This window comes from Bombus pyrosoma, linkage group LG3, assembly GCF_014825855.1.
Source record: "Bombus pyrosoma isolate SC7728 linkage group LG3, ASM1482585v1, whole genome shotgun sequence".
In the NCBI taxonomy this organism is placed as follows: Eukaryota; Metazoa; Arthropoda; class Insecta; order Hymenoptera; family Apidae; genus Bombus; species Bombus pyrosoma.
This window is the reverse complement of record NC_057772.1, coordinates 4,997,599-5,016,274: the sequence shown is the minus strand read 5'-3', so window position 1 is coordinate 5,016,274 and position 18,676 is coordinate 4,997,599. Positions and strand designations below refer to the sequence as shown.

The following is an 18,676-nucleotide window of genomic DNA, read 5'->3' as shown; positions in this document are numbered from 1 at the left end:
GAAAGGAAGATTGATGGAAAAGTTAAGATCAATGAATAACGAAGGCGAGCATCAGCCACGATACACGACCTTCCTCTCCTAATTATCCTAAACGTAGGTCGATATAATTTATCTCGCGACGTCTTTTCTATTAAAACTTTGGCCACTTGCATGAAGGATGTCAGCGGATGAAGAAAACTGCTGAACCGAGACCGATCCGAGTGGAGAAACTCGACTTTAAAAGCTAAAATCCTTGTTTGCATAGTTTTACCCGCTCCGTTAATAAATCTACCGAAAAACGCATATCTCCATGTTTATCAATCAATTGGTGTGTTAATAATCCTACAAAATGTAAGAAGACTTAAGAAGAAATGTAAGACAGACATAAGAAGAATAACAGTGCGAATGAATAAAAGAAACGAATATATCCAGCAATAAAAGAACACGTGTATAAGAACAAATATACGAAAGAAGAAAAAAGAAGAAACGTACGAGCAAATAAAAATACACTTTAGAAAGACATACGTTCATATCGTTGGTATTTCCTAATTTTCTTATCGTGAACCTTTCATTTCATTCGTATCGTGCGTGCCTCGCCGTACAAAATGCTAAACGGGCTAAAATTTCTTCAACTTTTCCAATGAATAAACAAGTCTCCGAATAAAATTGCTGATATTCTTATGGCTGGTAGCGTATGTACCTATCCCAATTGAGAATTTCATGTTCGTAAGATCTCAATCTCAGAATCAATGACAGCCCGGCCAACCGAGTTAAAAACTAACCGGTGTGAAACAATCTTCGCTGGATCCGGCGATATATCTCGCGTGAGCCAGATGTTTGGCTGCATACGCCACCTCCAATAAACCGGGATAGTTCCATATCGGTGGACGGCAGCGTATCCGGCAGTTGGCACGGAATCATTCTAAAATAGGGAGAGACCGGGAGTAGGAGAGGAGAGGAGAGAACTGGGAAGATCTGGTACAGTTTTACAGCGAGAATGATATATAGATCCAGGCCTGGTTCGGACGTACCATGTAAGATTCATTCGCCAAGAATCGGCTGATCGTTCGGATAGGAACAGAAGAGAATCACTTAGCCGATCGTCGAGGGAACGGGACACACGAGATCGAATTCGAGTAAGGGCGGATTCACGAAGAAAGGGGAGAGAGAGAGAGAGAAAGAGATAGGAGAGAGGGGAAAAGAGAGGACATCGCGAGAGATAATGGACGTCGGAGAAAAACCGGTGAAATCTCGCGAAAGATCGAGTGGACGAGTACCGTGAACGACGCGCGGATTTCGTGCGTGATGAGTGACAGCTAAAAGACAGAAAGAAAAAGAGGGAGAAAAAACGTGGTTCACAGTTGGATGGAAAATATGTCTTCGAGTTTGTTAATGCTCGCGTTCCGATGACTGGATCGTTTTAGGACAAAATATTTGTAGAATAATTAGCGGATCGTGCAAATAAGCGTGATATCGATTTTGAAAATCGTACGACAATCTTCCGTAAGAGTACTGTTACGGAAATAAAGCTGAAGTCGACGATTACGGAAATAAGAGATTCTGTAACGCGTGTACTGGAAATGACAATAAAGAGCACGAGGTAACGATACAATTATTTGACGGCACAGGTTTATTTATAAAAATAGGACGTAACGTTTGTTTTTGAAATATTAGAAAAATGAAACGAGCTTGAATTTGACTGATAGGAGTCAGTCTTAATTTAGTATATTCTTGTTCATCCACCTCGAGCGATGGAAAGAGCAAATTTTAAGGTTTCGACGAACATAGATGGAAATATATGGTGGAAATTGTTGTGGAAGGACGTTTCGAGGGAATTAGAGGTCTTGCGATGTTTGTGGCTTCTTGCGATGGTACACATAGATAGGTGTTGTACGATGGAACAGGATGGACAGCTGTCGGATTCGACGTTGCAGCGTTTCAGGAACCGATATGCATCAGCTCGGAGACGATGGAACGTGGAGTATTTGACGCGACAGTAGATCGTTTCGTTAGATAGTTAAACGTAGATTCTTTTGCTAAATGCTCTCAAGATACCATCGTTATGTGACAGTACTAACGGAAATGAAATTATTAAATTCGAGAATTCTGGCGACTGATAGCATTTATCAAAAACGTGTAACATGCTCTGTTTAACTGACAAATGAACTAGTACACGAATTTCGATACTACATTGGTATTAAAGAAATTGGAAAAATCTCAAATACCACTGCGAACATTTAAGAAATTTCTCTTAAAATCAGTCACCGTATCAACATCCACCGAATAACAATAATTTGGCTCGATAATTTACAAAATTCCCTCGTTGTTCTGGATATTCCATTGCGGCGAGCCAACAGAGTCCTGAATGCACCAGAAGACATAACGCTTTCTAGAGCATACAGCGCGGCTTGAAATAATATATTTCCGCAGAAGTTTGAGACGCGCGGGCGCGAACGCGAGGCTCGTTGCGAGACAATAATTCCGCGTCCCGGAAGGGGACGAACGCGACACGAGCGAAACAGCTAAAGTTCTTAGACATTTACAGCGGCCGTATAACGCCGAAAGCGTGCGGTCTGCTAAGGTACGTAAACTCCTGTTGGCCTCCTGACTTGGTCCTATCGTTGAGCCAACTATTCTTGGACATTCGCGACGCTTAACTGCACACGGTGCCCTTAGTTGAACATTCAAACGACGATTCCCCTGGATCGTTAGCCGAGGATCGAAAGTTGGAGAAGTAAACGAGAAACGATCGTAAAGTTGTACCTGAGATCGGGTAACGCGCGCTCGGTTTTCGATTCGATGATAGAAAAGAGAGAAGAAGGAAATCGCGTAATTTGCATCGACCACGCGAATCGCTCTAAATACATTTCCATTAATTAACCAGTTCGCTCTTTCAAGCTTTAAAAACGAAGGTTTTAATTGATACGAAACAGTTTCTGGAGATAACGGTCGAACGATCGTTCGTTTCCCGGAAGTAACGCTTGATTTCACGTATTAAAATTTGAAGTACAAGGGAAAAGAATCGTCGGTTCCAACTGCAGATCGAAACTTTGGTATCGTGTGTTTAAAAAATGCCATCGAGAAACTAGTACGAGTACTCGAACATACTAATTTTCGCAATAAATAGCTCGTATCTTTTATATACGTTTTCAAATTGATCCCAAATTTTGTCAATATAATCGTGACAGTGGTATATCGTTACGATGCTAACCAAATTTCAAAATATTTTACATGACACGTGCGATATAGACATAAGAGTATTTTTATGATAAATGCCCAAATACTTTTGTGTCCAGCGTAATCTCTCGGGAGCCTTCAGTTTCAAAGCGCACAAAATAATCTCTATCGTACGAAGGAACTTCCGTTCGCCAGATTAGATACGAAGAACAACTGGATCACCCTATCTGGCCAGGTAGTCGGTCCTCGCGCCGAAAAGGACAAACGGATCGTGTCCGAACCTGAAAAAAATCCGGAACACGATCGATCACGACGTATATGATCGATCGATCGTCCCGCGGATGGATTCTGGTAACGTAATCGTGTCGGTACGTTAACCCTGATCCGCAAGAATTGCGCAACGAACGATCCACGTATCGAACAATGGCGTGTTTCGAGTGCTCCCACGACGAACGACGTGGGAAAACGCGTATACACGCGTGCTTTCGTTTCTGACATCTGCCGATGATACACCGATTAGAGAGACTTTCTTTCTCCGAGAGTCGATCGATGTAGCGGCCAACAATAGCGTTTCGTTATTCTTCGTCCCCCTTCTGCTCTTTCTCTTTTTCGCCGGTCTGATCGCCAGCGATAAACTCTGAACCGTAATGAACGGGCTACGCGTACGAGGAAGTATTACTTCCCTCGTTACAGATCAGCCGCGTTTTAATCAATCCCTCGACGCGGCAAAGTACAGTTCACCAAAATGGAACGAAGGTGATATCCGAGAAGCGCTCTTTGCTTATCGCATGTTGAGTGGAGTGCTCGGTTCCAATACAACCGAATTTTATACGACAATCGAGTTACTTGGAAATCGAACTTCCATTAATTTTGTTTTCTGGATACAATTAAGAAGGGGACATTTCGCCTAGGATTTCGATAGGATTTGTGAAGAATGTAATGGAAAAAATGTAACAAAAGTAGTAATTTTTTGTTATATTCATTAAGAACATAAAAGCACTTTTCCATTTTTCAATATTTTAAAAATGATAGATTCTATATTTTGCGTGGGGAAAGACGATCGTATTTCCTTCGTTATCAATCTTGCTACTATGTTATACAAAGATAATTAATGGATGGCGATGAAGCTGTAACGCGCGAGTTCTACAATTTCATCGATAAAATTACTACGATTCCCTAACAATCTTAAATAAAACTAATCGAAAAAACGAACACTCGTTCGATTAATCTTACGCAAAACGATTTATTAACGCTATTAAATTTGCGCTGCTTGTAACTTGTAAAAGTTCACCGATAATAAGACTGTCTTTAGTAACTTTAACCAAGACTAATTTAGAAAAAAAAGAAAAAAGAAAAAGGAAAATAGAAACTACTCACCAGGTTTGATCTGCTGAGGTTTGGCCCCGGCCCATGAGGTGTGAAGCATGAAAAGCAGCAGGAAGGCGAGGATTGCTCCCAGGCTGACCAGGCTCATCCTGTTCTTTCTGCTAGCCGACATCCACCCACGATAGTAGACTTTCCAACGATTTCCACGATACTACGATTCGATGTCGATCGATCGAGACCGAGCAAACGTAGGCAAGCACGTTATTGACTGGACTACTGATCGACCTCGACTTTACCTGAAGTCGTACACCACGACGAGGACGAGGACGAGGACGTGGATAAGATAAGCGTGCAACTCTCGAAGGAGGAGAGAACTGGCCTCTGTAGAGCGGCTACGAGACCAGGCGAGGATCGAGTGAGTGAGGATGGACTGACAGACGTGCGGGCGTACGCACGAGTCAATGAAGTGAGTGGTACTCACCCGTAGAAGCCCTCACCTTACCCAACCCAGACCTCGTCCCCTCGCCTCTCTCGCACGTCTCCCTTTTACCTTGGCTCCCTTCTTTCCTCTTGTTCTTCCTTCTCTTCTTCTTCTTCTTCTTCTTCTTCTTCCTCGTCTTCTTCTTCTTCTTCTTCTTCTTCTTCTTCTTCTTCTTCTTCTTCTTCCGTCGAACCAAGATACTCGTTTCCTCTCAGACCAAGGAGTTTCTGTACAGACTCCTTTCTTCCTTGTCCGCGTGTATCCCAAGGAACGATTCGCCGTTCCATTTCTTCTTTTCTCAACTCCTCTCAGAATCGCCTCTTCGAATCTTTTTCTTCTTCTTTCTGTACGTCCCCTTTTTCTCCATCCGTGGATACGCTTTTTGCCGAGCTTCGAGTAATTAGCGTTTTGAATTTGAGTAGCGTGTCAATTTTTTCAGTTCTTCGTGCTCTCAGGTTGGCTCCTTTGGGAATCTTCTCCGTTTGGATCGGCCTAGCGCTTTCTTCCTCGTGGTTCTGAAGTTTCGTCCGTGTCAGCCAAGTTACTGTATTCGAGTGACTGAGGGTTAACAACGTTGCTGATTTGTGCAGAAACTAACACGTGCCGCCGGCTATTTTATGTAAAATCCAACGCGCGCCTCCGGCTATTTTATGAAAAAAAAAAAAAAACTAACAATTTAACTTCGTTCGTGAAAACACGAGCTCGCTCGTGACCGGTCATCATTTTGTTTTGCATTTTGTGCACAAATACACGAAACTACTCGTGATCGATCAACAATGCGTTAAGTGAACTTGACTACTGAGAAGAAGCATGGAAAATTGAAAGAATAATATTTCAAGTCACGTAACCAACAGGTTTGCACTAGTAAATTGCTTTCGAGTAATGGAATTCAGGTAGCGCGATTAACGTCTAGCGAATTAATATCTGGAACAGAACTTTCGCCACAGATCGTGTTTTGCTACTTGTACTTTCTGGCAATATACGACGATATACTTTCCTTGGAAATGATAACTGTCTAAGATTTGCATTTGTGTAAACGAACGTCGAACACGTCAATTGTACGTTCATTTGTTTCATTATTAATCTTCCATTGAAGTATATGACGTTACTAGAGAACGTATTAGACTGAGTAAAACTTGCAAACTGCAATTCTTTTTCCCTGGGAACTCGTGTTTCGCGACCTTCATTTTACGTCAACCTTGTATCTCGATGTGAACCACACGATTCTACTTCAAGCCTGATCAATTCAAATTCCTGAGCTTATAGGAGAAAGTTGAGATTTTTCGTAGATCGTACTTTGGATAAAACGATATTTGAAAAATATGACTGATTAAACAGAGAGAGAGAGAGAGCTTACGACAAGATAGTTTATTCAAGCGTGACTCTTAATAGGTTCAGTGTCACATGGACTATCGTTGATTCACGATTGTTGCCGGAAGTTGGTACTTCATTAAACGAGTAAAATCAGAAAGTTAACACACGTTAAGTTGCCATTTTCCTCTAATTAGCCACTTTAGCGCTGTTTCTCTATGTAAGCTTAAGTTCTGATAAAATATGGATAATATAAAGGTGTGCCACGAATTAGCCATATTCTTGTGGAAGCTATCATAGTCTCTACGTTTACCATTTCTTTTGAAATAATTCGTACATTAAAAAATTTCCTGGATGGACTAAAAGATATTCTTAAACTGCCCCAAATGTCAAGTTTACGTTCCCATCAACTTTCATAGCACTTATTCCAAAATTTCAAGTCAATTAGAAAAGTGACACAAATATTCCAGTTATTCATTATGGCAAATAACAAAGTATATATTTGATAAAGATATTTAATATCTTCGTTTTAAATTTTCCTCGCATCCAATATACGTATTTCGTACCACGTATATTCTTTAATGCGATTATTAATTAACGATATATCGAAATTTAACGAATGATCTATCAAATTCTTAAGATGCACGAGCCTTATACCTTGCTGAATTTTCTTCATCAATAAGCAAGCATCGTTGCCGAATTTATTTCGTACCTTCTCTCCCGGATATGATGCACTTGCTCACCTCTCTGACCGCCACCTTTTGTTCACCTCCGATCCTTTTCTTTTTCTTATCATCCTCGGGTCGCTTCCTCCTCGTCCAGCGGACGGTCAAACGCACTCTGCCCTCCTCCGTATGGTCAGGATCCTCCGCCTCTCACTACGGTACCCTCGCCTCTTCCTGCTTTTCGTTTTTCTTCTCTCCCTCGACTCCTCGTTCCCCAGCCTGTGTCCCTTCTCTGCTTATCTGCACCCACCTTCGCGTACGATGCTCAACGTCGATGATCTTTCTCCGTCTCCTTTGCAAAGACACGACGCGCTTCTAGGTGCTAACAATACGCGCTCCACGAGTGAAAGAAATTGGTTGCTCGGGAAGCTTGCAAATATCGAAAATTTATCGCCGAATGTTCGAATCGACAATCGATTCCTGTTCCTTTGTTTAATTTGTCTTGCTCGATTTTTCTTGGTTCTTTTTCAATTTTTACTGGCTCGTGATTTGGGAACAAATGAATTTCTAATTTCGTTGGACGATGTCTAGGTTCGATTCGTAGCAAAAATATTCTATCGCGACGGTGATCATTTAATTCTGAGCTTTTTATTCGTAAAATCAGCAAAACGCTCGCGGTGAAATATAGCGGTGGACATTTAATTCTGAGCGTTTTCTATTTTTTTACAATTAGCGGGATATTTGTAGCGATTCATAGCGAAGAAACGTACTATCAATTTTACTCGATTTAAGTTCCCTAATTTACCAAAAAACTGTTCACTGTGCTGCGTACGCGTACATTATACATACGTAGAATTTACAATGCTACGAAACGAATAATATTTTCATTATTTTGTTACGATCTTTATGTTAATATAACGTGAACCCAGTTCATCGCTGCGAGACTTGCATAGACGACATTCGTGGTCTTCTTCCTACAGCTTTCTACCTTCTCTCTCTGTCTCTGTTTCTTTCTCTGGTTTCTCCTCTTTTTTAATTCATTCCTCTCGACCACGACTATCGGTGTACCGGGAAACATCTGAAAAGATGAATTTCGCCCGGTGTCCCCATCCTATGCAAACATCCCGGTTATTTGTACGGTATTTCCGCATCTCAATAGAGAACGTTATTCCGTTTCGAAATCATTTTACTTGGTAATACGATTTTCTGTTTACTCTGTTTTCTTTCGCGTATGAAATTGCGCATGAAATTTCACGTTCCTCCCGAGTACGTCTCGCAATTTTCCTTTTTCATATCGTAGCTTCTTCTCTTCATAAGTATGATAGAAATTATTTCCAAACAATTAACTCGGATGCGTCTACTATCCTCTTCCAGTAGAAGTATAATTCCAATTCTGTTTTTCAATTTGTGATAGCACACTTCGTACTTGATGCTATTCCTCGATTAATATAATTTTTTAAACTCTTCGTTCCGAAATTAATTAACAACCACGAATATTTATCTATCATTTTTTTATGACCATTATATGACAAATAAAAATTTCATACAAATATTCCGACTACAGATCGTCTTCTAACTCTATCTAAACCGATAAACAGTAACTTAACAGATTAATTAACAGATTAAGAACGTATTCGAGTTAAACGTTCGATTCGCGCAATTTTCCAGTCAATTTTCGTTGATTTCTAAAAATGTACATTTTATATTTAACTTTCGAAGCAAAATCTTGTTTCATCGTCCTTCGTCACGCTTCTCGGAGATCGTTGCCGTTATTAAAGCAAAAATACATAGCTGGTGCAACGTCTAACCAGATTTTAAGTCATGCAGCAAAATGTATAACTTGGCGAGGAATGGCCAACCGCGAACAGGCAACTGGTGGTTGATGAAAAATGAAAATATCCTTGATCTATGCAGCGTATCCAATGAAATCTAGTTTTACGTCTGGAAATCTCAACACTTCGCTTTCTCACGTACCTCTTTCTCTGAACAATTTTGGGAATTCACTTAGTCGACTTTCACACGTTAGACTTAATCCATGTAATTAAAGAATTCGTAGCTATGACGAACTTATTTAACGAAATCCTGTCTGATAATCCTATCCGATCCTGGATATCCTAAAGGATAAGCATCTAACTGCTCGTGTAAGTATCTTGCTAACTAAATATCCAAATTAAATATTCTTCTATATCTCTTCTATTCTACTCCTTTTTCCTTTTTTTTTTCTTTTTTTGATGATCGTGCGTCGTGGCAGTTGCCTATACATTTTTGTTTAACGATTCTCTTATCATAAAGAAATGTAAAAAGTGGAAACATCTTGATACATACTCTATACATGCAGTCGATATCTATATTTTCCAGAAACCTGCCCCTTGTACTCTTATCTCTTCCATCTAGAATTCCCATAACAGAGGACGAGGCACGATCTTTGTCAGAAAGTCAGCGAGGTTCGGTCTCGACCAGCAAACCCGCTAGACGATCTCTATTACGCAATCTCCGTTATCGGACATCGTGAAACCCCATGAAATTTTCTGAGGTAACCGGCGCAGCCACTCCATCGCCTAAGGCTTCGACAGAAACCGCGTGGAACTCGCTCAGAATTAAGGCGACGTCGCGCTGCCATGTCGCGGACGTCTGTCACGATAAACCGAAAATGGAAGTTAATGGTCTCTATCTAAAGACACTTTGCGATACGAAAAATCTGTCAGAAAAGTTCCTGAAATTCCTTGATATGCTCTCAACGCTTTTTTTTCATTATTAAGATACCATCGAATTCCTAACGACAACTTTAATCGTCATCAAGTACGGATAAAGTCGTTCTAGCGAAAAGTTGATATTTCAGCAGACTCGCCATCCTCGTTTCGTCTTTACTGCCAGAGTCGAACTAAGTTTCTCCCGGGTGGCAAGAGCAGAACGATCGAGTCTGTAAATAATTCAATCATCAACTACTCTCAGCTAGAATTTACAGCACGCTCTGTTCTACGAAGCGGCGCGGCGTGAAAAACTTGCTCGTGGCTCGTTCCGTGTTCACCAAAAAGAGAAAAAAGAGGGACGAAGTTCGATCGGCTTGCAGCAACTGCACGCACTTTCGACCGAGCTTTGAAAGAATCGTGGGTGCCGTGTCGATCCACGGAAAAAGTATGTAACTTGACCGATAAGAAAAGCAAATCAACTTGCAGACGTAGAAGACGAAGAAGAGCGTGCCACGAACAAGTCTATCCATCTTCTTTCGTAGAAGCTGGCCAACTCAAACTATCTGGAGACTCGTGCACGCTCTTGAGAGTCGATAGGAGAGCAAAAAACGCGCGAGACGCAGCAACGATCAAACAGCATCTTAGAACAATCCCTTCATTTTTATTCCCAGTTCAACTAAGGATGGATCGGGCTTCCTAAGACTCGGCAGGCTCAAAGCGAGAATGCGACTTTTACAAAGCGCGTGGATTTTATTGGAGCAATCCGCTGGAAGAACGCAGCTCTTCGAATATTGATGTGCAGGAAATTCTATTACGATGGATTCTTGCAGGAGATGTACGTCTGTCTCTGCCCGTGATCGAATCTCTGCTTTTCGGTTGTTCTGCAGCTTGAAATTTGATATTTAGTGATTTAGAATTCAAGATTTCCCTTTGGCAGTGTAATCTTTCGGGACGCTCGAATGTTCTTTCTTATTCGCCCATCGTGTTATTTGAAGGATGGTTCGGTCTTTCCTCTTCCCAGATATTTTTTTAGATTAGACGTTCCTCCAGAATCTGTAATTTAGTAGAACGATGGTCTAGAATTTGCGATTTTTCTCTGGTAATTGCAATTTCTTTGAAATTCTTTGTCTAGTTCCGGAAATACAACTCATTTTTTGCTTATTAGATATTTTTGAAGGAAGGAAGAATATGTTGAATTTGATGCGGGTCGGATAACGCGATATCGTTTTCAATGGCAATTACAATTTTCGATAACGATACAAGCGGTACAGCGTTAAAAAGATTTGAAATTTTTCATTTTTCTTTTTTTGTCTTTCTCGCCTCTTTTGTCTCTTTTTGCCCCAATTGTTGGCCGTGCGCCGAATTTTGCATTTTCCAGGCTACAAAAAGGTATTCCAACTGACTCCGCTCAATTTGCGAATACCGCTCCCTTTGAAGTCTCTCTTTCCGCAGGACGATCCCATTGAAAATCGCTGTCTGTCGGTGAAAAGCTCGTGAAATGTCAAAAGTGCGGAACCAAAAGTACAACACGTGACTCGAAATTTCGGTCCGCCGAACGCGAATGGATTTTATTCTCTTGCATCCTCCATTTTTTTTTCTGTATCTTCTTCTTCTATTCTTTTATTTTATTCCTTCAATTATAAACATCCTGATGCCATTTCAACTTTCTCGAACGAAAAAAAGAAAAAGAACCCGCCCCAAGCGCTTGTTTAGCTTTTTCAAGTAAACCTGGCTTTTGCTGCACGGTACGATCAGAGGAAATCGAACAGCAATTTGGAAGAAGGAACAGAAAAGTTTGTTCGTGGTGAGAACAACTTCGTTGATAACGTTAACTCATCGTGAAGAACTTCGATTTTCAAGCTTCTTTCAGAATCGGATAATTAGGTTCTTGGCCACCAGCATCAAAAAGTTGCGTGCTCCCTTTACAGCTGAATCGATTGTGGAACTGATTGTAGAATACGAATGAGAAAACGTGACTTTCATTCCGAGGTATTAAATTGTTCGGAAAATTCGTAGCAACAGTTAAGAAGAACTTAAAAGAAATGTATTTCCATTATACCTTTTGTACCTTTCGGCATCTATAAGTTCGCCAATCTTTTCTTCAAATATCGAACACGAATTTCTTCAAATAGCTTTTACAGGCTTTTAGTGTATTAAATTTATTAGTCGTATCTTTCGAATAAGTTTCGTAAAGGTCACGATAAATAATAACGAGAATCCTACATTAACTTGGCTAGTAATTATCAAAACGTTACGCTTTTAAAAATCGTTGAAAATAATAAGATCAGCACGCTCGAAGATACAGGAAACTTGATAATTTACCGCAGTGTCTTTTAATCAATTTCTATCGTTCTAGGTCAAACGCCTGAATAGGCGAGAGATAATTTTTATAATTATTCGCCAGTAAATAATATAACATAAATAAATACGATAATAATATAAATAATTGCCAAGTGACAATCGATTCTTCTCTTCTAATTAATTATACAAGCTAACAAGATACACAGTTTTATCCTAATATGTACGAAATCGTACGGATTTCTTCTACGTATTAAGAATTTGGATGAAAATCGAGTCAAAGTATAGATGCGTGGCGATCGGTCGCCATGCGATTTCTCACCTGGTTCCATGATCTCTCCCGGACCTAGGCCAAAACAATCGATCGAAGTCGCTAATTTATATTCACGCCAGCCCATTCACCACCAGAGGGGACACGGTTAATCGAGTTTGTCGTTAATTGAACGAACGCAATTCCTCCTGGTCGGCGCCGCCGACAGAGTCCCGCAGACAAACAGATAGACAGACAGTTTGTTCGGTCCGTTTGTTCGTTCGTAGCCGTGTCTACGTAGATGGCTAATTGTGACGTCCATGAGAGAGAGAGTGAAGAGATCGTTACGTCGTCCATCACCCATTTATGGCCGCGTAGCCACCTGCTTCTCTCGTCGTTTCGCATGAAGATAGAGCCGTTTCGAACGAAAACCCGACCTCCTGTGAGTATCGAGTATTTTGTAACGAGTCGCTACGGTATAGAATCTACACGATCAAGCAACTGGCCAGGATCAATTTCATTTTCTTCCTTTTTCTTCCTTTTTATCCCGTGTCGGTGTGCGTATACCTTTTTTCTATTACCGGATCTCGTTCCTCGAACGCTGCCGACACACGATGAAGATGATCGATGGGGACCCACGCGCGAGATCCACGAGACAGGATCAACTAGACGAAACTTAGCGGTGATCGTTTATTGATGACGCGTCGAGTGCCTCTGGAGCTTTGCTCTCTTGAATTGATAATACCGGGAATTAACGCGACCAAGGGCGCGGGTTTAAGGAGCCATGGAACGTGGTTTAAGGTTTCCTGGTGGAAATTCGAAGAGCTTGAGGTTGCATGGTGCGAGAGATTAGAAAATTATTGCAACGCTTGGCTATAGTCTTTGATAAATAGACCGCGAATCTTTAAGTGTTGTGGCGTTATTTAATGACGTATTAATATATTTATTAATATATAAAAATATAAAAAATGTAAATATATAAAAATGGAAAAAATATTTTTAGTAGAGTAATGGTTATCGTGATTTTCAAGAGAAGTTCGAGAAACTTAAGACGAGCAGGTGTAAAGGATTGGAAAATTATTATAACGCATGTTAACACGACGAATAAACGTATGGTTTTGCAAATATTTTCTATTCGTTTACTGGCCACGATCGACTCGTTCATTTCTCTGTCCATTCTAATTAATTATGAGATCTTCTTCGCGTGTTTCATCCGATTACATGAATTTCTTAGAGCATCTGTTCGCTTCTTCATAAAGCCTGCTGCTGGCATTCTGTTCTAATTGCACCGCACATATTTCATCTCTGGGACAAATATCTCGGTAGGTGCCGTGCAATCGAGCAGAGAGACGATGCCTTTTCTATTTGTCCTTTGAAATGGCGAACCTCCGCGACCTGTCTTCCTCGATTTCGATTGTCAACTACATATATCATCCATGACAAATATCTTCTCTTGATGTTAGTAGAATCTTTGGTATCCTGCTTCTCGTTTCCTATCTTGTCGTTCACGTCTTTAGAATATTTTGTGTAAATGCTATGATGCGATAGTTAAGATATTTAATAAGAATCTTTAACGGGTAATATTAAGAATTAATATACAGTAATCGATCAGTGGATAATTTAACGGATAACTAAATTAATATCGTATTAACACAGGTGGACTTTTAAATTGACTTCGAACGTGCAACCATTCAACGAAAGAGTTAATCTGACAAAATGATCGTAGCATGATTACGCTAATCTGTGATCGTGTTTGTTCAAAAACAGGTTCTCTAATACCAAAACGTACTAAATGCTACCACGATTATTGCGCCATCGTTCTCGTTATAAACTGCGTTAAACCTTTTGCACCGTTCAATTCTAATGCACTCTAAATGTACCCAGCATAAACTACCATAAACTGCATCGTGGTTAACCAAATTCAACTATGAACCTCTGAACTGCGTGAATCTACAGTATCGTTCGAGAGAACCTTCCCTCGGCTTATAACAGAAGATTCTTTTAAATTTCTACATATTATTTTAATTAATCTTCAATTATCAAAATGTATCATATTCAACGGAATACTGATCTTCTTGCACAAAATTTATTCCTACGAGATAACAATAAAACGCTCGAATTCGTTCGAAATTATTAATCGTTACAACTTATCCGAATCTCGTTTACTCCGTGCAATGTAATATTATTCCACTTTAATCGTCAAAGGTACATACATTCTGTCGAATGAAATTCACGAAAATCGTTCTCCGCTAAATATCACAAAATTAAATAGACCCGCATAGTTCGCACGGTCGTCGGTCGAATTTTAAAGCAGGCGAATTTAAAAGAAAACTTTGTCGAACGTTTCCATCGATCGAAATTAAGTTCTACATGGAATCGAGTGAACAGACATAGAAGAAAGGATGAACGCAAGAAACACAGAGGAGTCAGAGAAGTCGGAAAAGTCGGAGATGAGGAAGAAAAGCAGCTTTAGCGTGCTAGCTTACTTATCAAAACGATACAATTACGACGCGGTAGTCGACGGTTTTACATAATGCATATCGAGCTACGGAGTAATGTTCAGTGCACGCACCGCGGTGGCACTAATTTCCGTGAATCAACAGCGCCAGGAAGCTCTTCTTGCGCGACCGCTCAAGGAGAAGTAACCGCGTAGTCACATCGGTGATTAGTGATGGGACCGATCATGGATCATTCAACGTCATAATCTTCGTCGAATCATCTCTTCTCGAGACTGCTTATACCTTTAAATTTTTATTATCTTCGTCCCTCTATTATTTTCCGATTATATTTCTCTATTTTGATATTTTCATTTTTGGGATTTTCAAACTCCTATTTTTATATCTTTCCAAACTTCGCTCTAGCTTTCTACGTGTCTATATCTAGAAAAATTCACCGGTACTCCAGCTTCCATCTTCGTGTTTTGAGATTTCCAAAGTTTCCTGTAGAATTGCGTCTAACGTGTACCTTCAGCCGGCTTCGTACGCAACAACAATCGTTACACTACGCTTCAGCTGTTCCTCTCTCTGTTTCTCTGCTATTATAGAAATACCAGAAAGTAATTTCCTTCTCTGCGACATGTATCTTCTGAACTATCTCTCCTAACTTCGTATGAAAATTTTCTTTGTATTAACGTTGCTTAAAATATCGTACTCAACGATAACAAACCACATGGAGATTAATTCAACGAAATATTGAAGGACTTTCCTAAGGAGGAAAATACAAAAGTTAATAACCAGACGTCAAAAACTTGTGAAAAACAGTGAAAAATATTCAATTTCCTACGTACAATTTCTTAATAAAATACAAACCGATATTCCTAGTATCCCTATAAATAGATATAATTTATGTATTTAAATATCTTGTCAGAGTACCGTTCCAGCCTGAACATCGATGCCAAACGATCTACGTATGACTTCAACTTCTGAAAACTAACTCTTGAAATGAAGAGATTTTGGTCGGTATGACGCGCGAGGGTATTGGTCCCATCACTATCGGCGATGATCGGCAAGCACACGGCAGGCGGTCGGCTTCTTTCCCGCAGCTTCTTCACAGGGCGACTCTCGATCCATGTTTCATGAGGCTCCTCGTGCTCGAACTAGAGAGAGGGCCGGCCACGTACAGGCACTTACAAGCCGAGGGAGGCAGGCCGGTGTTCTGAATCACTGGTACTTAGGCGATTCTTTGTGATCGATGCACTCGCGACACCACGGCGCCACCCTTATCTTTTTCTTTTCGCGATTATTATTGTCTTTATCCACCGAGAGTGAGAAAGCTTGTTACGGATGTTATACGAGTGTTCCTGGTCGAAATTGCTCGCTGCATTTGCGATATCATGAAGTCAATAAAGGAAGTATAAGGAGATCCTCTTAGTAGCAGGATAAGACGATGCTAATGTTCAACAGAATGAGAACTTCTGTTTGAAGTTGGAGATTTTTCTGACGTATCGTAATGATTTTCATAACCCAAATTATTCACGTTTCTTGGATTAACGTTACGCTCTTCGTATTCGTCATTTGTCATTTTTATCGAAGGTCGTATAGATTTACGACGCTGCATTTTGGTCTTCGATCGCTCTTTGTAAAATGGTACTTGTACGAATGGAAACTTGTATTTTACTGTCGCATCGTTAAACTGAAAGATATACTTCGTCGTGACAAACTGAGAATATCAGAGAATATGAAAGGAAGAATTGTAATTGAATATAAAATACGCGTACGAAATATTGATTAACAAATTCCAGTTACGCATTGAAGCTTGAAACGATTGTCCACTTGTTTGTAGCATTAGAAATTATTAATATAATATATATATATATAAAGTGTAGTATAAACCTAAGTATCGTAAGTATAAACAGACATGTTTCCCTTCGAACACGAATGTGTACATAGCACGTCGTATCTTTAAAAAGGACGTTCCACCTAAAGAATCGACGAGGATATTTCCCAGCGAATCTAAACTTCATCCGAAAAGAGGGAAAAACAAACGACACATCGAAACCTAGAGCAACCGCATTTATATAACGTATTTTATAACATTATTGTGAGAAGCGACATTTCATTTTCACCAAAGCATTTTCTCTTTTCCTCGAGCCGACAAAGGGATGAGTCGGGTTGGCTACAAGCCCCAGGTACCCGGGTTAAACGAAAAATTCGCGCACGAAACGTGCGTGCACGATTGCAATGGCCGAGATGAATAATGAACAGGCGGAACATTTGAGGCAGGGATGTCGTGCAGGTCGAATTCGTAGAAGAGCATCGTCTCATACACGCGTCTACTGCGAAATACAGGTGCGTACGAGCAATATAATCCCGAGGATTTCAGGGAATCATCGACGAATTCGACGAAGCCACCTTTGCGGTGGATGGCGAGAGGGTGTGCGTGACTTACGTTCGCCACGTGTCTCAAACGTGCATTTGCCAAACGATCACCGATTTCTGATCGTTTGTCTCGCCCGATCGGCCATCGATCTACGCAAAGAACAGCTGAAAGTACATCTCTCGTTATCGCCCACTGAGTTCTCGGTAATCCAGACGAAATTACTCGAGATTTTACAATTTTCTTTATGATCCCGGTTCTATGTAGCATAATTTAACAGGAAATAATTCAGAACACCTTTACTCGTTTTGTCTCATAAAGAGATTGAATCATTATTATTAATTGTTAGAATTTTAATTGAGATATTTGTCTGAGTAGTATAGTAATAGAGTAATATAGTTTGTGATATGTTGACATGTAGTTTTATAGTTCAATACGTTTACTATGTTTAGTCAGGCAGTATGACTGTAACCACCATTCTTTTAAATCTAATTTACCATGATGTTTCCAACAATATGAACAAAATTTATCTCACAATACCTTCTCTGATATAAAGAGTACACTTTAAACTTTCGGAGTCTCAATATATGAGGCAAAATTAATCTAAATGTGTAATATATAAAAAATACTGCCAATATTTAAAAAACTTACTACAAACGCATTAATAAACTCGTGTTTGTACGCCAATATCGGTTCTTCCTAGTATATCATTTAAGTTTCGGAGGAAACGAGACGGGACGAACATCGGTATCGCATCGCGTAAAACGAGGATGAAAAATTCGTCTGACAGGAAGCCGATGATGCGTTGTTACAGCTGGCATATTCTTCGATCCTCGATACAACGTTCCGCGATGAGAGAAATTTAAACGAAACATGGAATGGGGTCAGGAACTGATGTTTGTGTAAACGCGGGGTTGGGCTTCCCCAAGTGGAAACTCGCATTAATCCATAGCTCGCTACTCACTTGATATGTACTACGTTTTTTTTCCTCCTGCCGAGTTTTCTCCGTCGCTTTTTCGCCACCCCCTTTTCGCTTCATTTCTCTTTCGAGCGTGCTATAACATCCTGCTACCTACTGCGCTGCGGTGGCATACGACTGAACAAACTGCTGCACAATCCGGCTGATACCGCGAGAAATCTCTGTATTTGTGTGCATGACAGCTTCGAAATTACTTGAATAATACATCTCATTTGCTGTATCTTTCTCTCCTCCTCTGCCCGTCGCTGAATTGCATTTTGTCTTTTTCTGAATTGGATCGAGTCTAATGCTTGCTATCGACAGAGTTTTAGTTATATTAAAATTTGGTGAAACTTAGTGCGGGGAATCCCTAAGTTTCAATAACTTAACGATTCTTTTTTATTTCATGTATGTATACCGTAGATTAAATTTAATGTAAAGTTAAAATGGAAATGTGGCGTCACCTGGTATGTGGGGAGATAAAATCGTTTAACCTCTTTGCTAAGATTGTTATCCTTCCTATCTTTAAATTTAACGGTGAAACACCTTAACGAGGCTTGTAATTAAATTGAAATGTACAAGAAGCTTGTTCTTAAAAGTGAGCAAAATGTACGCGCTTTATTTTATCTTTAAGCGTTGATCTAAGGAACGAGGTACGTAATAAATACATCATCCAATCCCTTTATCAGTTTAATTCCGCCCTAAATCCTCCTTAACATTTCAGTT

General features: G+C 40.1%; 1 protein-coding gene across 2 annotated transcripts in view; it reads right to left on the bottom strand.

The window, feature by feature from the left end:
• LOC122577924 (cell wall protein DAN4) overlaps positions 1–4,937 on the bottom strand; it is a 52,297-nt gene extending 47,360 nt beyond the window's left edge. For both annotated transcript variants that reach the window (XM_043749629.1, XM_043749630.1), the window contains exon 1: positions 4,534–4,937. In XM_043749629.1, coding sequence (XP_043605564.1) covers positions 4,534–4,654 — 121 coding nt within the window. In that variant the 5' untranslated portion in view covers positions 4,655–4,937. The remainder of the gene's footprint in view (positions 1–4,533) is intronic.
• Positions 4,938–18,676: the final 13,739 nt, after the last annotated feature.